At 44.7% G+C, this 21,094-nt stretch overlaps 1 protein-coding gene across 1 annotated transcript in view; it reads right to left on the minus strand.

Annotated features, from left to right (window-relative positions):
* Positions 1-21,094, minus strand: part of MRPL10 (mitochondrial ribosomal protein L10) — a 47,051-nt gene that overhangs the window by 7,541 nt on the left and 18,416 nt on the right. The window contains exons 3-4 of the mRNA XM_077459732.1: positions 20,779-20,943; positions 20,545-20,689 (exon numbers count right to left, since the gene is read on the minus strand). Of these exons, the coding sequence (XP_077315858.1) occupies positions 20,545-20,689; positions 20,779-20,943 (310 nt within the window). The remainder of the gene's footprint in view (positions 1-20,544; positions 20,690-20,778; positions 20,944-21,094) is intronic.

Below are 21,094 nucleotides of genomic sequence, written 5' to 3' on the forward strand. Positions count from 1 at the left end.
CCCAAGGGGGTAATGGACGCACCGGAGGGACTATGTGTCGTACCCCCTGAACAAAGGTACTCATTAAGGAGTGCAATGCCAGGGGTCGTTGAAAAAAAGACAGCCAAGGCTGATATTTGCCCTTTGATGGTGCTTAATGCCAATCTCTGGTCAACTCCTTGCTGGAGAAACAGTAGGATCCTGGATATGGCAAAGGAGCACGGATGCCATCCTTTCTCCTCACACATGGAGATGTAGGCCTTCCAGGTACGATGGTATATCTTCCGAGAAGAAGATTTCTGTGCCCTCAACATAGTTGGAATCACTGAGTCCGACAGACCCCAGTTCCTCAACAACTGGCTCTCAATAGCCATGCCGTTAAAGCCAGCGATGGTAAAGCAGGATGGAAAATTGGACCTTAAGATAGGAGGTCCTCTCGCAAGGGCAGTCAACAGGGAGCGTCTGCCACTAGACGCACCAGGTCTGCGTACCAAGGATGCTAAGGCCAATCTGGGGCAACCAGTATTACTGGGATCCCCTCGGCTTCCACTCTGCGAATCAGACGTGGCAACAGTTTCAGTGGAGGAAAGGCGTAGATCAGCTGGTGCTAATCCCACGGAGCCACCAGCACGTCTGACGCGTCTGCCCACGGATCTCTTGTCCTGGACAGGAATCTTGGCACCTTCCGATTGAGACGGGAGGCCAGTAGATCCACATCTGGTGTGCCCCACTTCAGGCACAGCAGCCTGAATATCTCCGGATGCAATGCCCATTCTCCTGGGTCCAGCATCTGTCGACTCGGATAGTCTGCCTGTTAGTTTTCCACTCCCAGGATGTAAATGGCCGACAGGGCTGGTACGTGTCGCTCTGCCCACCGAAATATGTGAGCGACCTCCCGTGCAGCACCTGAGCTCTTTGTTCCACCTTGGTGATTGACATACGCCACAGCCGTGGTGTTGTCTGACTATATCCTGATCGGACGCCCTTGAAGTCTCATTGACCATGTGTAGAGGCACAGCCTGATCGATCTCAATTTGAGCAGATTGATCGGCAACTCAGTTTCTTCCGTCGACCAGAGGCCCTGAGTCGACTGAACCCTCATCACTCCACCCTAGCCGGATAGACTGGCGTCCATGTGATCACCATCCATTTCAGAGGAAGGAACGATTTTCTGGACTGAATCACCGGGGACCTCAACCACCAGATCAGTGAGTCTCTGACTGACTGGCTCACCTGGATCTGTCGATCCAGGGACAACTGAGATTTGTCCCATTTTGTCAAAATCTCCTTCTGCAGGACTCTAGTGGAGCTGGGCATAAGGTACTGCCTCAAAGGAGGCTACCATGAGTCCCAGTACTCGCATTCAAAAATGGAGCGGCGACCACTTGCGGTTCATCAGCAGTTTGACCGTGGATCTGAGAGTCTGCAAACCTAGGTACTCCAGATGCTGGGTCGGCACAATCACCAACTTTTTAAGGTTCAACAGACACCCAAATTCTTGCAGGGTCTGCATGGTGATCGCCACATCCTCCTTCCAGGGACGTTTTTGACTGTCCGTGGGCATCCTGTCGGGCTGGGAACGTTTTGTCGAAGCTTCGGAGCGGACAAAAAAGGCGTTTGTGAGCGGAAAAAGAGGGCCCTTGCCTACGGTGCGGCTCCTTAGCTTTCCTGGCCTGCGGGAGTAGTGTACTCTTACCACCTGTGGCATTTTTAATAATGTAATCTAACAAGGCTCCAAAGAGATGGTCACCAAGGAAAGGAAGATCCGTCAGGGCTTTTTTAGATGCCTGGTCAGCAGACCAGCATTTTAGCCAAATTAGGCGCCTCAGCACGGCAGACCCCACAACCACAAACAAGGAACGAGCCACCACCTCTGCCTTCCGGTCCGTGGGAATGCAGGAGTCCCCTCAACCTGGATCGTGGTTACTTTATTTAACCTGGATACTGGGGGGTCCACGACCGGAGGAGCCGACCATTTTTTGAGAAAGCTTTCCTCAAAGGGGTAACGCACCGCCATGTATTTGGGGACCGAAAAGGTCAGTTGCGGGCGACCCCATTCCTTGTAAATTAACTTTTCAAAATAAGTCAGATACGGGAACAACTTAAGTGAACGTGCTGGCTTGCGGGACCCAAACGGGACCGGTACCTCAGCAGATGGATCCGCTGGCTCCTGAATCTTCAGGGTATCGCGCACAGCTGTGATAAGTGCTCCAACAAGCGCTTTGTCGCTCCCGGGCGGGGACTCATCCTCACTGTCCGAACGGTCCTGGTCAGCGTCATCTGACAAGACAGAGCAGGGGTCACCGGCCTCAGCAGGACCCGAGTCTGCGTCAGAGCTCTCCCCAGAGGGGGGGGGGGGGGTCGGGGGTCGGGGGTCGGGCAGGGGCCGCTTTTTAGCACCTTTTTTCCCCCACGAACTGAGGACCGCCGTCAGGGTGTCTGTGGGAACTGCGCAGTCCGCAGGTGACCCGGTTGCAATTGTCTGGATTTCAGGGGAAGAAACACCAGTTTCTGAAGCCATGCTGACTCTACCCTGTCTGCCACCCGATGGGGACTTAGGACAGTGACAGTCCCACCCACCTTGCTGCCGCTGACTGAGGGATTCTAACCCGCCAGACTCACCACCCTGAGGAGTTCCGCACTGTGCACAGCGGTGCCTGTAGACCCCGAGTGCTCCCAGGTGCAGAGGAACCAAACCTGTGTCGGTGCCAGTCCGTCAGAACGATCGGTGAGTGATCGCTGAACGATCCGAAAAACATGCTCAGACTACATAGAAGGCTTTCCAGCGTTGGTAATGACAAAATAGGAAGCCGAGGGCACTGAAGCTGCTGCTAGAGCACTAAAACGTGCTCCGACTTCTAGAAAATGCCCGCCGGTGTCCTGAATAGGGAATCACCAGGAAATGGCCACTTGAAGCCCAGAAGCATGCTGCCCTTGCCCACACCGAAAATGGGCGCCAGCCAGCGCCATGAGAGATAGAGACAAACATGTGGCAGAGACACAGTGCTGCACCGACACACAGGCAAACCTCACAGACACCTCCCGTGAGTCAAGCAAGCATGATCCAGGCACCCCCAGCCAGCCAGATCCCAGGTGAGAGACACCGCTCAGTAACCTGCACACGCTCGATGGCCAGACTGGGAAGACTACAAGGATAAGTGAACCAGCCTGTCACCCAGCCGGCTGTTGATAGAAGATCACAGGATCATTCATGTTGCGCAAAAAGCAAAGCTTCTGCATAAAAAACAAAACACTGACCTATTTGGTTAAAAATAGAACAAAGCAACCTTTTTTAGTAGAGTGGGAACAATTTAGACCCTCTGACAAGTTAACTACTTCCCGCCCACTGTATATCATATGACGTCCTGGACTTTGAGTGGTTAAATCTGATTCTTTTCTGCCGGTGATTCTCTGTCATGTAAAAACAATCATAGCAGCTGTTCAGCTACTTGATTGTTTTTACAGGCAACTGCGGGAGGGGACGTTCCCATTCCCCGCCGCCATTCGGTGCTTCTACCGGCTCACCCATGCGATCGGCGAGGCGGAGAATAAATCGGCTGGCGGCACCCGTTTACCATAGAGAATACAGCTCGCCAGATGTTCCCGGCAATCTGTATGACCTTTGAAGGCCGAGCGCGTTGTAATGACATTACTTCTGGCCTAAGCAAATATAAATACTGCTGTTTTTTGTTTTTAACTTGAAAAGCCGGAGATTGCTTTTTTTTTTGATCTCAGGCTTTCCAGGCTAGAGGAGAGATGTAGGGTCTTAAAGCCTGTACACACGATCAGACTTTTTGACAACAAACATGCAAATTAGCTGTTTTGGAGCACATCTGACCGTGTGTACGCTCCATCGGACAAACTTTTTGGGTTTTCATCGGACTTTTGTTGGCTGTGCGAACGGACAAACTTTTTGACAACATAAGTCCGATAGAGCAAAGTACAATCGTGTGTACACAAAACCATCGGACTTTTGTACAAAGTACAAACACGCATGCTCAGAACCAATGCAAAAGATCAGACAACAATACAGAAGTTGATCAAAGGTGGCACTGGAGTAATTGAACGTCCTCTTTTGAAGTGTCATCAGTACGTTGAAACGTCACTACGTTCGTGTTTGTTGCCTGAAAAGTCCAATCGTGTGTATGCAATACAAACTTACGGCCAACGCCCTTTGTACAAAAATCCAAGGAAAAGTTTGTACAAAGTCCGATTATGTGTATGGGGCTTTATAGAGGTATCACCATCAACGTTAGAGCGAGAGTAATAATTCTAGGCCAAGGCCTCCTCTAACTCTAAACAGGTAACCTGTAAAAAAAAAATTTAAAGCATCGCCTATGGAGATTTTTAAGTACCAAAGTTTAGCGCCATTCCACGAGTGTGTGCAATTTTAAAGCGTGGCATGTTAGGTCTCTATTTACTCAGGGTAACATCAACTTTCACATGCAAATATTGGGGCTTTAGTGTTTTGTTTTTGAAATTCATGAAACAGTCCCCCCAACCCCCCGATGCAAATACCGTGCAACATAAAAAGTTGCAATGACCGCCCTTTTATTCCCTAGGGCCTTCGCAAAAAAAAAAAAAAAAAAACATATAATATTTGGGGGTTTTGAGTAATTTTCTAGCAAAAGAAAAAAATGAAGATTTTTACATGTAGGAGAGAAGTGCCAGAATGGGCCTGGGCCGGAAGTGTTTAACCTCCCTGGTGGTATGATTATTACTGATTTTAGGTGCTGAAAGCGGTACCATTTTGCGTTTTATATTGTAGGCCTGCAATTCTTAGGAATAACTCATCCCGGGCAGGATAGCAGTTTGAAACACAAAATCATAAATTATAATATAATAAATAACTATAAATAATTATAACAAATAATAATAAAAAATATTCAATAATGTAATCAAATCAAAAACACTGAAATTTGCTCCGTTGCAGAATTGTCGCTGTCATTAGATTTAGTGTTTGATGAGGAATTTCCCCAGAAATCGCTATCGCTCAATTCTGCAAGTGATTATAATTTATTATCGCTGTTTTCTAGCTGGTCTATAACCACTTTTGACATAAAGGGACACTTTTTGGTTGCTATGGACAATCTCCAAATTCCATACAGAAAAAACTGCATTTATAATATAAAACTACATGCAGGGCACTGGATAGACCACTAGGGACAAAGGGGGTGTGTCATTTTTTTTATACAGTACTGTAATCTCTAAGTACTGTAATCTGTAAGATTACAGTACTGCATGTGTATTGTGCGTTTTTACTTTTTTGAATTTGGCGCTGATCTCCGCTCCCGTAACGTTGCAGGGAACAGAGCTCAGCGGCACTCGGGCACTGTGTGAATCAAGCGGAGGACGGCTCGCACACACAGCAGGGAGGACATTGCAGGATCCAGGGGACAAGGTAAGTAACTCTCCCTGTATCCTGCAATGCGATCCAGAGTCTGGCTCGAGGTTACCGCTTATGGTACTGAAATTCCACCCCGAGCCAGACTCGGGAATACCGCCACTGTCTGGGTCACCATTGGGGAGACATGTCTGCATTGTCGATTATGGACTGGCAGGAGGCGGTCTATTAGACGATAAAAAAGGCCACTGCTGTGGCTAGAACCAAAGGATTCATGGCTCTAGAGAATTGTATATTTCTCCAAACTCATAACTTATCTTTTCAGTATATCAGAAGTCATCAAATATCCCTCTGATCCTTTTAATAATGCTCGAAGTCCTGCGGAGTGCTTTATAAAGGTTTATTTTTGTAAAGCAGCAATATGACCATTTAAAGCGGGGTTCCACCCTAAAGTGGAACTTCCGCTGATCGGAACCCTCCCCCCCTCCGGTGTCACAATTGGCACCTTACAGGGGGGTGGAGATGCCTGTCAAAGACAGGTATTTACACCCACTTCCGGGCATAGACTCCCGTGGGAGTCAATGTCATTTCCTGTCCTGCCGCGCTGTCTGCTGGGACACACACGGGTCCCAGTGACAGTGCGGACAATTCCTATTGCGCTGCGCGACTCGCGCATGCGCAGTAGGGAACCGGGAAGTGAAGCCGATTCGCTTCACTTCCTGATTCCCTCACCTAGAATGGTGACGGCAGCAGCCGAGAGCCGAGCGATCGCTGGAACCCGGGACAGGTAAGTGTCCATTTATTAAAAGTCAGCAGCTGTAGTATTTATAGCTGCTGGCTTTTAATATATATTTTTTTAGGTGGAATCCCTCTTTAAGTTCATAGCTCTATAAATATGTTCCTTAGAATATGTGTTTAAAAGGGATTATATATAAAGGACTATACGTTAGGGGGGATTGTGGCTTTTATAAGATAATGGGGTCAGCCTTTAAAAATTAATTCAGCTCCGTGAGCTTCTTTGATGTATTCTGGTCTTCTGTACTGACCAATGTACTTAATGTCTTTTCTTTGGATTGGTAGGTTATCAACAATGACTTCTACCAGTTTGGACCCGACTGGTTTTCATTAGGAGTCATTACCTACATCTTGGCCACAAAGTATTTGTCATTTAAGAGCAGGACCTTAGATCAATACAGGAGAGGGGTCAACTTTAGACATCCTGATTACTCCCTGACATGGGCCCAGACCTGGAGGACTTCATAGGAGTAAGTAGAAGACCTTTTTTAACGCTAAACAACCACAGGAAATGCTTCTGGGCCTACTACTGCTGCTCTAAGAGTATGATGCAGGTTTGCTGACAAGTCTGGTCATCAGCTTGACTGCTGGGTAGTTTAGCTTCTCTGTCTCTGTAAAGTTTCAGTTATGCAACCAGGGAAACACTTTATCACGGGGCAGAATATACCACACAGGGCACATTACTGATATGCACAGTATAATTTTATCAAAAGCACAACTCAAAAACTCGTTTATTTCGGACATAGTGAGGAAAATTAGATTTTCTGTCATAAGGTTTTTGTTGTCTGTCTATTGTGGATATATCACCTCACATCCTGTAATCGTGACACAAAAAATAAATAAAAAAAATTGCCAATGGGGACACCTAAATGAACCACAACCTGACATATCCCAACCCTTCTTCACTCTAATAAATAAAATGCTTTTACTGTTCTTTGGCCCCACTGGAGAGATTCTTCTCATTTTCTGGTGGTCACATAGATTATCCTGGAAAATGACATTAATGTGGTCAAAAAGAAGTATAATTTCTTTTATCTTAAATGTCACTGCCAATCCAAAGACCTGATTAAATGGCAGCACAGCATAACATGTACTAATTTGTTGTGCTTGTATACAATATGGATTATATCCATGAGAAATTACTCCGTTTAGCTACACATGAGCAGACATACATCCAGGACCTGTAGAAGGCTGTGTGTGTCTTCACACGCTAGGATACTTTATTGGGTCGAAAAGGACCCAGGAGGAGATGCACAGCAGTCAGAGTTCTTACCTAACTATACAAAGCCAAGTGAAATAACTTATTACCCATGTATACATACAAGCCCTCATAGATAACCTTTCCTTATTTTAGAGCTGCTTTGCAAATATCCAGAGAGACTGGGTATCAGTGAAGTACAGATAATGTAGGGAACACAGATACAGTATCTCACAAAAGTGAGTACACCCCTCACATTTTTGTAAATATTTTATTATATCTTTTCATGTGACAACACTGAAGAAATGACACTTTGCTACAATGTAAAGTAGTGAGTGTACAGCTTGTATAACAGTGTAAATTTGCTGTCCCCTCAAAATAACTCAACACACAGCCATTAATGTCTAAACTGTTGGCAACAAAAGTGAGTACACCCCTAAGTGAAAATATCACAAATGGGCCCAAAGTGTCAATATTTTGGGTGGCCACCATTATTTTCCAGCACTACCTTAACCCTCTTGGGCATGGAGTTCACCAGAGCTTCACATGTTGCCACTGGAGTCCTCTTCCACTCCTTCATGATGATATCACAGAGCTGGTGGATGTTAGAGACCTTGCGCTCCTCCACCTTCCGTTTGAGGATGCCCCACTGATGCTCAATAGTGTTTAGGTCTGGAGACATGCTTGGCCAGTCCATCACCTTTACCCTCAGCTTCTTTAGCAAGGCAGTGGTCATCTTGGAGGTGTGTTTGGGGTCGTTATGTTGGAATACTGCCCTGCAGCCCAGTCTTCAAAGGGAGGGGATCATGCTCTGCTTCAGTATGTCACAGTACATGTTGGCATTCATGGTTCCCTCAATGAATTGTAGCTCCCCAGTGCCGGCAGCATTCATGCAGCCCCAGACCATAACACTCCCACCACCATGCTTGACTGTAGGCAAGACACACTTGTCTTTGTACTCCTCAGCTGGTTTCCCCCACACACACTTGACACCATCTAAACCAAATAAGTTTATCTTGTCCCAATAATCCATGTCCTTAGTCTTGCCTTCAGCAAAAAGTTTGCAGGCATTATTGTGTCTCATCTTTAGAATAGGCTTCCTTCTGGGATGACAGCCATGCAGACCCATTTAATGCAGTGTGCGGCCTATGGTCTTGACTACTAACAGGCTGACCCCCACCTCTTCAACCTCTGCAGCAATGCTGGCAGCACTCATACGTCTATTTCCCAAAGACAACCTCTGGATATGATGCTGAGTACTTGCACTTAACTTCTTTGATCGACCATGGAGAGGCCTGTTGTCAGTGAAACCTGTCCTGTTAAACCTCTGTGCTTCAGCTCAGTTTCAGAGTCTTGGCAATCTTCTTATAGCCTAAGCCAGTGTCTCTCAACTCCAGTCCTCAAGGCGCACTAACAGGTTATGTTTTCAGGATTTCCCTCAGATGAAATGGCTGTGGTAATTACTAAGGCAGTTAAACTGATTAAATCACCTGTGCAAAATAATGGACAGCCTGAAAACATGACCTGTTGGGGCGCCTTGAGGACTGGAGTTGAGAAACACTGGCCTAAGCCATCTTTATGTAGAGCAACAATTTGTTTTCCAGATCCTCAGAGTTCTTTGCAATGAGGTGTCATGTTGAACTTCCAGTGACTAGTATGAGAGTGTGAGAGCAATAACACTAAATTTAACACACCTGTTCCCCATTCACACACAAGACCTTGTATCACACGAGACCGGGGAAGGAAAATGGCCAACTGGGCCCAATTTGGACATTTTCACTCACTCTTTAGCTCTAGTGAAATCCATGCCTAAGAGGGTTAAGGTAGTGCTGGAAAATAATGGTGGCCCCCCAAAACATTGACACTTTGGGCCCATTTGTGATATTTTCACTTAGGGGTGTACTCACTTTTGTTGCCAGCGGTTTAGACATTAATGGCTGTGTGTTGAGTTATGTTGAGGGGACAGCAAATTTACACTGTTATATACTGTCACCATATTCCAATCTGCAGGAAAATCTCACAGACTAACTACTGGTCAATTGTTCCCTTTTCCATTAGAGAAGATAAGAACAAAATTTTCTATGTTATGCACCAGACACAATGGTATACAATTGGGAGCGACCGTGGAAGTGAGATGGTACAATGGTACATGATACGATAACATGAGATGCGACGTCACCCATCACCATGCGGTGGAAGCGATGGGTATAGACTAGAATTGTACCCTGTAAACTGCTCTCCTACTGCATGGAAATGAGGAACAAGAGATCAGCTCTAGTTTTTATTGAGATAGTTGGTCATTACAACAATAAGACCAGAGATCTAAAAATAATGAATCTGACTTATGCGTTTTCTTTTTACAGCCCTTGGATATAGAAATGGAACTTTTTGAATCAGCTATAATGCTTAAACCATCAAACGATCCAGAAGAGATACATGTGCACGTACATCAACAGCATGTGGGCACGCACGTGAAGAATCTGCAGAAGACAATGACATCATCCTGCGAAGATTCATAAAAATAAAAAAAATTCTATGTATATTGGACAATTTGTTAACATCACAGAAATGTTACCACCATTGTTACACCACAGATTATGGATCCAGGGAGTAATCTAATCGCCTTCGGGGGTCAGGAAGGATTTTTTCCCCTGTTGGAGCAAATTATACCATGCTTCCAAGTTTTTTTTTTGCCTTCCTCTGGCTCAACAGACGAGTTCCACAAATGTACCATCACCTGATAAGCCCCATACATACTAACAGTTTTTCTGCTGAGTTTTTCCTTCAGATTTATTAAAACCATATGAGGTCAAACCTTAGGAGTTTCAATTTGTGTGCAATCGGGCAGGCCATTGCACTACATGGTTTTGGTAAACCCGAAGGAAAGACACCGTGAAACCACCAAGAATTTCTTCCCTTTTTTTATACTGGAACCGCTAAGCTTTGCTCTATATGTACAGAGAATAAAAACAAGCTAACATATACACCCTCATCTGCACTTACCTCCCAGGGTGCTGAGCTGTCAGTGCCCACAGAGCCAGAGGCAGATGACTACAGTAAGAAAAGATTTCATAAAAAATAGATCATAGGGCCATTAAGTAGTGGGTATGTACAGAATGTTTTTGGATGTTCTGGGAGGACATCATATGACGTCCTAACACTCTCACTGCGGGGACGCATGGCGATAGGTGGTGTGCGCTGTCCCTGTGACACGGCGCATTACCAATCTCGTTAAAGAGCTTACGAAAAGGCTCTTCATCCATGTGAACAGGGGTGTCCAATCACAGCTGATCATAAGTAGACAAGGAAATGCCAGTTATCGGCATTCCTCTCCTCACACTGACAGCGTGTGAGGAGAGGAGGGCCGATCACTGGCATTTCCACACAGGGGAGATCTGCACAGATAATCAGGGCACCGATTATCAGTGCAGCCTTAGCAGTGCCCAGAAGTGATGACATCAGTGCTGCCTTTTAGTGCCCAACAGTGCCTGCTTATGAGTGCCGCCAATCACTGCCCAACAGTGCCGCCAATGAGTGCTGGTCATCAGTGCCTCATCAGTGCAGTCTTATCAGTGCCCATCAGTGAAGGAGAAAAATTACTTATTTACAAAATGTTATAACAAAAACTAAGAAAATAGGCCTGGGCAGGAAGAGGTTTAAAGTGTACAGTAGGCAAATGGTTAATGAAAAAAGACACTTGTAAGTCTATAGGCTGTGAGGAGGGTGGCACTGTTACAGAGGGAGCAGCGTGCAAAGGAGTGTGCTGAAGACCGAACCGGACCCCTCATCCCCAAGAGTGGAACCGCGGTGGAATAAACCCCCCCCCCCCCCCAACCGGACCCCCTCATGACTGTGAGCTACAGCAGGTGACCCGGGACCCACAGCGGTGACAGAGCGGGACATCGTGGTGTGGGAGTGGGTGTACAGAGGACAGTAATCACCCCACAGACGTGGATAGAGGAGGCGGGAGGATATCCAGCGGGACCGGGAGGTGGAAGGCTTACATGGAGAGGCGGTGGGTAACCACGGAACCTGACTGACAGTGTATGGGAGTCCCTGAGTATTGTTTGAGTAGTGGTGGGGATCATTAGTACCTGTGCATTACGAGTACCTGTGTAGTGTGGGTGCACGCGGGTCTGCAAGTACCTGTGTATTGTCTTGTCGAGTACCCGTGTACTGTATTGATGAGTACCTGTGTATTGTAGAGTAGTAGTGTCAGGAAGCTAGTTTTTGTTAGGTAATTTGGACAGGGTATAATCCCCAATCCTCATTAAATTGGTAGGTACGATGCACGGTGGGTGTGGAGATGCGACTTGGTGTAGATCTTGCGGCATGTATGCGTTCCTTGATTATCTGAATCTGAATCTAGGGAAGCAACTGTCAGCACTGAGAAGAACCTCCATACTAAATGAGAGCCAGGAACGTACACGTCAGGTGTCGGCACAGAGGTGGGTGGAGACAGAGAGGTACAGGCACTAGGAAAGAGTAGATGGGTGACAGTCAGGAAAGGTAGAGGGGGAAGTGCCTGGGAGGCCGATCCTGAGCTGGAACATCCCAATTAGTACGCTCGATTGAGTGACATTGGTGAAACCAGTCAGGGACCAGCACTGCTGGGGAGAGGAGGGAATGGTACCAGCAGATTGGAGAAAAGACAATTTAGCACCAATATTTAAAAAGGGCCCAAAATACATCCCTGGGAATTACAGACCAGTTAGCCTAACATCAATAGTATGCAAGCTCTTGGGGGGGGGGGGGGGGATGATAAGAGACTATATACTAGATTTTAGTCATGAAAATGATATTATTAGCAGTAATTGGCATGGATTCATGAAGAATCGCTCTCGCCAAACCAATCTATTAACCTTCTATGAGGAGGAGAGTTGCCATCTAGATAAAGGAAGGCACGTAGATGTGGTGTATCTGGATTTTGCAAAAGCATTTGACAAAGCTCCCCATAAACGAGTTCAGAGGGTGGTCATAAATTGGGAATACTCGGAATGGTCAAAGGTGGGTAGTAGGGTCTCATAGGGTTCTGTGCTGGGACCAATTCTGTTTGATTTGTTCATAAATGACCTGGAGGATGGGGTAAACAGTTCAATCTCTGTATTTGCGGACAATACTAAGCTAAGCAGGGCAATAACTTCTCCGGAGAATGTGGAAAGTTACCTTGCAAAAGGATCTGAACAAATTAATGGGGTGGGCAACTACATGGCAAATAAGGTTTAATGTAGAAAAATGTAAAATAATGCATTTGGGTGGCAAAATTATAATGCAATGTATACACTGGGGGGAGAACCTCTGGGGGAATCTAGGATGGAAAAGGACCTGGGGGTCCTAGTAGATGATAGGCTCAGCAATGGCATGCAATGCCAAACTACTAACATAGCAAACAGAATATTGGCATGCATTAAAAAAAGGATTAACTCCAGGGATAAATTCTCCAAATCTCTACAAGACTCTGGTCTTGCCGCACCTGGAGTATGCTGTCCAGTTCTGGGCACCAGTCCTCAGGAAGGATGTACTAGAAATGGAGCGAGTACAGAGAAGGATAAAGCTAATAAGGGGTCTGGAGGATATTAGTTATGAAGAAAGGTTGCGAGCACTGAGACGCCTGAGAGGGGATACAATTTAAATTTACAAATACCGTACTGGTGACCCCACAATAGGGATAAAACATTTTCGCAGAAGGGAGTTTAACAAGACTCGTAGCTACTCATTAAAATTAGAAGAAAAGAGGTTTAAAGTTAAACTAAACTAAAGGGTTCTTTACTGCAAGAGCGGCAAGGATGTGGAATTCCCTTCCACAGGCGGTGGTCTCAGCGGGAAGCATCGATAGTTTAAAAAAACTATTAGATAAGCACCTGAACCACCACCACATACAGGGTTATACAATGTAATACTGACTTATAAATCACACACATGGGTTGGACTTGTGTCTTTTTTCAACCTCACCTACTATGTAACTAGATATACTGTACACAACATATGAATAAATAAAAACAACTCTTGCTCGCAGCTACCATATAACACTGAAAAAAAGTGGCTCTTCAAACGCAGCAAGAATAATGTAGCACTTTGCAGTAGCCACTACTATCCAGTTAAAAAAAACAATCAACTTATAAATAATTAAGAAAACAATAAAAAGTTCAAAGGTTTAACTATACTGTATATGATATGAACGTCTTCCCCTACAAGGTACACTATCAGCGTATAACACGCACCAGTGATTTGCCCCCTATTTTCAGGGGGGAAAAGTGCGCGTTATATGCTGATAAATGGAGGAGCTGCAGAGATTCACAGCTCAGGTGGGAGAATCTGTCCACAGGACAACTATTAGTCGTGCACTCCACCAATCTGGTCCTTACAGAAGAGTACCATGAAGAAAGCCACAAGAAGTCCTGTTTGCAGTTTGCGACAAGCCATGTGGGGGACACAGCAAACATGTGGATGAAGGTGCTCTGGTCAGATGAGACCAAAAGTAAAATTTTTGGCCTAGAAGCAAAACGCTATGTGTGGCGGAAAACTAACACTGCACATCACTCTGAACACACCATTTTTTTCATCAGCAAGGACAAGGAAACTGGTCAGAGTTGATGGGAAGATGGATGGAGCCAAATACAGGGCAATCTTCGAAGAAAACCTGTTAGAGTCTGCAAAAGAATTGAGACTGGGGCCGAGGTTCACCTCCAGCAGGACAACGACCCAAACATACAGCCAGAGCTACAATAGAATGGTTTAGATCGAAGCATATTCATGTGTTAGAATGGCCCAGTCAAAGTCCAAACCTAAACCCAATTGAGAATCTGTGGCAAGACTAGAAATTGCCTTTCACTCATCCAATCTGACAGAGTTTGAGCTATTTTGCAAAGAAGCTGTAATTGCAGTGAAAGGTGGTTCTACAAAGTATTGAAAATGTTGAAAACCATTTATAAAATTTTCCTTCCACTTTACAATTATGTGCCACTTTGTGTGGGTCTATCACACAAAATCTCAATAAAATAAATTTACATTTTTGGTTGCAACGTGACAAAATGTGGAAAATTTCCAGGGGTATAAATACTTTTTCAAGGCACTGTGCATACATATACCAGTGGAAAAATAAATAGGATTTTTAAAACAGCTTACCTGTAAAATCCTTTTCTTTCGACATTACAGGACACAGAGCCATAGTAGTTACTATGTGGTTATAGGCTACCTTCAGGTGATGGACACTGGCACACCCTAAGACAACAAGTCCACTCCCCATATAAGCCCTTCCACTACTGGGAGTACCTCTGTTTTGTAGCAAAGCAATACACGTGTATACCAAAAAGAAGGGAGGGACCTCTGTGTCCCGTGAAGTACTTCAAAGAAAATGATTTTACAAGTAAGCCGTTCTAAAAATCCTATTTTCTTATCATACATCATGGGACACAGAGCCATAGTAGTTACTATGTGGGAAGCCCCATAGCAATGCCAACTGAAGGGAGGGAGACGCAAAAAAAAAAAAAAAAAAAGAAGTAGGGCACTAAGAGACTAGAGGACTTCTACTGCTGCCTGCAGTACACTGCGCCCGAAGGGGATATCCTTATGACCTTTTATAACTACTTGACAGAACCTGGTAAATGTATGGACTGAAGACCAATTTGCGGCCTTGCAGATTTGAGCCATGGAGGCATGGTGATGCACTGCCCAGGAAGTACTAACAGCTATGGTGGAGTGTGCTTTAATATGAAAAGGTGGAATTTTGCTCTTTAAACCATAAGCTTGAACAATCACTTGACAAATCCATTTAGGAATAATAGATTTCGATGCTACCTGTCCTCTCTTAGGACCTTCTGTCAACACAAACAAAACGTCTGTTTTACGAATCTGAGCGGTCACCTTCAAATAGACCTTGACTGCTCTCAGCACTTCAAGAGAATGTAGTGACCCTTCTTCCACAGAATGAGGTTCTGGAAAAAAATGAAGGCAGAACAATATCCTGGTTTAAATGAAAACCCGACACTACCTTGGGTAGGAAATTAGGATGAGGACGCAATACAACTTTATCCTTATGAATAATCAAATATGGCTCTTTACAAGAAAGAGCAGCCAACTCTGATACTCTTCTTACAGAAGATATGGCAACCAAAAAAATGAAATTTCCTTGTCAAAAGGACCAAGGGAATATCTTGTATTGGCTCAAAAGGCTGTTTCTGTAATGCCGCCCGGACTAAATTCAAGTCCCAAGGGTTCAGGGGTGACATAACCGGAGGATTAATCCGTGTTACCTCTGAATAAAGCTACGAACAGGAGAGTGTGAAGCAAGTGGTCATTGAAAAAAAACATTGATAAGGCAGACACCTGGCCCTTGATTGTACTCAAGGTCAGCTTCATTTCTAATCCCATCTGTAGAAATTCAAGGATCCTACCTATGACATATTTCCTGGGGTGCCACACCAGGAGACATATGCCTTCCAGACTCTATAATAAAGGACTCTGGAGCCCGGTTTCCTAGCATTAACCAAAGTAGAAACTACTGAACCTCTCAGCCCACGGTCTTTCAGAATGTGTGTCTCAATAGCCAAACCGTTAAATTTTGTGTTTATAAGGTAGGATGGAATACCGGACCTTGCGAGAGAAGGTCTGGCCGTGGTGGTAAGGTCCATGGGTCCCCTATCACCATCTTTATGATCTCATACCAAGATCTCCTGGGCCACAAGAATCACCTCCTTCCCTTCCTGCTTGATTCTGCGAAGAAGGCGCGGAAGCAACAGAACAGGAGGGAACGCATAGATCAGTGAAAACTGATCCCACGGAAAAATAAAGGCATCTGTTCTGCATGCCAGCGGATCCTTTGTCGATCTTTTTGTTGAGCCTGGACGCAAACAGATCCACGTCCGGAATTCCCCATCTTTGACAGAAAGATGTCGGGGTGAAGAGACCATTCTCCTGGGAACAACTGTTGGCGACTCAAGTAGCCTGCCTGCCAACTCTCTATTCCCAGAAGGAAGACTGCCGATAGGCAAGGAATGTTGTCTTCTGCCCACGATAGGATATAATTTACCTCTCTCTGAGCTGTGTGACTTCTCATGCCCCCTTGGTGATTGATACAGGCCACTGTTGTGGCATTGTCGGATTGGATCCTGACAGGACAAATCTGTAATCTGAGCATCCAGGCCTTCAGGGCCAGCCATGCTGCCCGAATCCCTAGAATATTGATGGGCAAGGTTTCTGTTTTGGACCATTTTCCTTTGACAGATGCTTCTTCCAGGACTGCTCCCTAGCCCAGAAGGCTGACATCTGTTGTCACCACCTTCCAGCTAACTGGTAGGAAGGACTTTCCTTTCTGAAGATTCTTGGATATCAACCAACAGAGGCTTTGACGCACCTTGGGGGATAAACGCATTGGGAAGTCTAGAGCTTGGACCTGCTTGTTCCAAGTCGACAGGATACTGTTTTGCAGCTCGAATGAAACTGCACATAAGGAACAGCCTCGAATGTAGCTACCATCTTTCCAAACAATCTCATGCAAAGTCGAATAGAAGGATTCTTCATTGCTTTGACCACCTGAATCAGTTACCTTATGGAACTGATCTTTGCCTGGGGCAAGAACACCCTGTTCTGAGGTTCATCTATGATCAAGCCCAAATACTACGATCTCCTTGATGGTTTTAAGGAGGATTTCTCTAGGTTGAGAATCCAACCTAGGTATTCCAGGTAGCTGATTGTGGTGACCAAACTCTGGTTTAAGCGGGCTACTGACTGATTTATCAAGAGTAGATTGTCTAAATAAGCTAGAATCGTTATACCCTGAGCTCTTAATCTGGCTAAAGGGGGAGCCAGAACCACTGTAAACACTGGAGGTGCAGTAGCCAGACCGAAAGGCAGAGCTACAATGAAGATTTTCTATCTTGAAGCGTAGATATTTCTGGTGGGCAGGGAAAATAGGTACATGTAGATAAGCATCCTTGATGTCAATTGACGCTAGCAGTTCTCCACCTTGTAGAATGGAGACCACTGATTGGATTGACTCCAAGCAGATATTCAAAAAACGGTTTAGATCTTTGAGATCTAAAATGGTTGACATCCCTGTTTGGTACCATAAAAGAGAGATGATACACAGCCAGAAAGAGAGACTTCTTTTTTTCTGGGTCTCTGGTAATGTTTTACCTGAGAAAATGAGGAGACGGGAACTCTTGGAACTCTAGTCTGTAACCTAGAGATATTGAGGAAGCCACCCATTTGTCTTGACACTGTTCCTGCCAGACCCTTGGGAATGGCAGAAGTCTTCCCCTCACTCGAGCGAGAGGGGCACCCCTTCATAAGGAAGTTTTAGTATTTTGTTTAGTGGGTTTCCTCCCTCAGGGCCTCTTTTGACCCTGGGGTTGACCCTGAGGTTTACCTCTTGAATTTGATGGTGGAAGCCGTCGAGAATGCCTGGAGGCAGATGCTCCTGGCACTGGAGAAAAAGCTTGTTTAAAAGAAAAATGCTTAAACTTCTTCTTAGAAGCTTAGAAACTTCTTCTGGTAAATGGGAACTTTATTCATTAAAAAATTATTTGGACATATTTATCCAGATCATCTCCAAACAAGTGTTCACCATGAAATGGAAAACTAGCCAAGAGCTTTTTGCATGGCGCTTTGGCTGACCAATTTTTCAACCATAGAACTCTACACACATGTACCAGCCCGAGCATAAGCCGTGAGGCCTGGAGAATAGAATCTTTCATAGTGTCTACTATAAAACAACACCTCTGATATACTGGCCAATTCTCGAGCCTGCTGATCAGGAATAATTTTGAGTACCTCTTTAAACTGGTCCTTTAAGGACTGACATACCACAATCGCTGCCAGTGCAGGCTGAACCACTGAACCTGCCAGAGAAATATTGTTTTTAAATAGGAATTCCAACTTATCTGTTGGATCCTTCAGTATTTGAGCATTGTCTATCGGACAAGTCAAGTTTTTATTCACAGAGGATATAGCAGCATCAATTGCTGGAATCCCCCCCATTTCTTATTAAACTCTTCCTCCATAAGATAAAGTGTTGAAAACTTTTTGGGAGGAAAAAAAATGTTTATCTGGGTGCTCCCACTCAGAATACATAAGCTTTTTCAGTAATGAATGGATAGGAAAAGCATGAATAGGTTGGGGAGGCTTTAGCGAACCCAAACAAGAAGTGGGCTCATCGACTGACTCCGTTACTGGCAGTAAAAATGTGGAGCGGACCAATTCAGTGAGAGATTGTACCAACAACCTTTCTTGTAATCCTTCCATATTAGATTCATCAGAAGAGGAGTCATCAGCCTCTTCCTTGTCCCCTGAGAGAAAAGTGCCATCTCTCGCCCCCTGTTCCTCAGATTGAGGGCTCTGGGTAATGGACGGGTACCCGTTACGCTTAGTCCCACACTGGGATGAGATTAAAGCATTCATTTTTTGTTTCAAGCCTAAAATGGTTGAGGAAAAAAAAACTCTTCAGCAATATATACAGGGTCTGCAGTGTTAAGAGCAGCTGCAACACCTGACGTCCCTGATGACTCTGACCAGTCATATCACTCTCAGGGGAGGATGCCATCTTTTTTTTAGATGGTTTTAGGCTTCCTAGTGGCTGTAGAAGACTTTCAATAGCCCTATTTTTTTTAGATGTTTTTACCCCCCCTTCATACCATAGCCAGATGCACAAAACACCGGTATTACCAGAAGAAACGCATCCAATGCACGATACTTGAGCAATAGTCCAGCCCTGCCACTGCTATTAATGCTCAGCCTGATGCAATAATAAACGTGTCCAAAGGAATGCCTGTGTCACCAAACCCCTTTTGCTCTTGTGTCCCTCTGTCAGCTTCCAGCAGCAATAATGATGCTTTAAAAAACAAACACATTCCCACGCTGGACTTTGGAGGACACCAAAGCTGTGCTAATCCCTGCCCCCCTCCATCGGCCCCCCTCCTCTCTTATTTAAAAAAGGGCTTTACCACGCGAGCGCTTCCGATCCTACGGAAGCCGCTGAGTTGTGCGGAGTGCCGATCGTTTTTTTTGTTTTTGTCCTGACGCTCTTCCTTGTGAAGAGAGGGAGAATACAGCACAGGTGGGGGGGTGTCTGGTGAGGAGGAAAAACCCCCCAGACTTACATTCTTGGAGAGAAAGGAAGCCTGCTGCTCCAGACACATTGTGATCTTTTGAGGAAGCATCAGAAGGTACATGCTCCATACAGCCCCCAGTGGTGACACATAGGCATGACAACATTTACGAATCTAAAGACATTCATAAGAAAATTCAAAAATTTCTTAGAAAACTACACTTACCTTTCCCGCCACAGGGTTTTCTGTGGTAAAACCAACAGACCATACGCTGGTAAATACTATTGCCTATTTTACCGCCCATGCACATGTTTATAAGACAAGAAAACACAAGTTATCTGCACTCGTTGAAGTGGGTATATATATGAATGAAATGGTTATTATAAGCAGCCAACACAGAAAGTTTCTGGGAAACAAAAAAAACAACAGTAAAAATGCAGCGCTTGTAATGAAACAAAGATGACGGCCTTTGGTCTACAGATGTGAGCACATGGTTTGCTGCCGCCATCTTTGTTTGATTAACATCTGGGAAGCTGATTCTATCTGGTGATTTCAGTCATGATGGATTTGGAAAAGCTTCATGCCTATATTGTAAATAAATCTGTTTTGACTACTTTATCTGGGTAGTCCAACGCTTAGGGTAAGGGTCAGTGTGTGTCCTCCCCATCGGTGGTGGTCTTCATTGCAACCCCTATTGTTTTGGATCACTGGAATCTTTGATATATGGACTTTATATTTATACTCAATTAACACACTATTCACACGTTTACAAGAATAAAGCCACTCCCTTGTGTGTGGCTCCCTTAGTACGGCAAAAGATTTAGGCTAGGCATAAAAAAAATGCCTATAATCGTCTGTGTGCATGAACCCTTAATGGTGCACGCAGGCAGTTTTTCAGTATATCACTAAAAACTGTGTTGCTCCCTCTGGAGTGATGCAAACCAGCCTCAGAAAACCTGTTTGAGAAACAATGGATTTCTGAGACCGAGCATGCATTAATTACACTGCTCCCCCAGTGGGGACAACCTCAGAGCTGCTCCAAAGCTGTCAAAAGAGCAAGCTGAACATTTCTGAAACTTTAATATTTTGCAGAGGAGTGCTTAAGAACAAGTATGTGTTATCATTAACCTCATATGCTCTCAAATGCACAAAAGCGTTATTCCAGATATTAATTGGTCACTCACCTAAAAGCACTATTTGTGGCACTGTTCGTGCAGCCTGTAGCATCTCCTTAACCTTTGGTTGGGGATTTACCACTAGAAAGGTATGTCCAATAAATAATGGTAGCATGGCTTGGAGTTGGAACTGGTCCAGAACCTTTCTAATGACCTGGAGACAGGAAAAAGGCATGACAGTTCATGAATTCCTATTCTCAATCTTCCACATTGCATGTATAAATAATCATTTTTCACCAGTACCTGATTAGGAAAAATTTTAATATGAGCGCCATTTTTGAATAGCCTGTGTTTAAAAAGTAACAAGTCCTCTGATCCAACTGAATTGCGCTGGAATACTGCAATCATCTTACTGTCCTGGAGAACTGCATGCAGCTGGTTACATAGAAATCGCTCATATAAGTTCTCCTAAAAATAAGACACATCATGTTTAATCACACAAATATCTACCATAGGCCAAAAAAAAAAAACACACACATTATATTATATTATATTATATTATATTATATTATATTATATATATATATATATATATATATATATATACACACACACACAC

Source organism: Lithobates pipiens, unplaced genomic scaffold, assembly GCF_037356315.1.
Source record: "Lithobates pipiens isolate NorthernLeopardFrog02 unplaced genomic scaffold, aLitPip1_a1.2 Scaffold_28, whole genome shotgun sequence".
Classification (NCBI taxonomy): domain Eukaryota; kingdom Metazoa; phylum Chordata; class Amphibia; order Anura; family Ranidae; genus Lithobates; species Lithobates pipiens.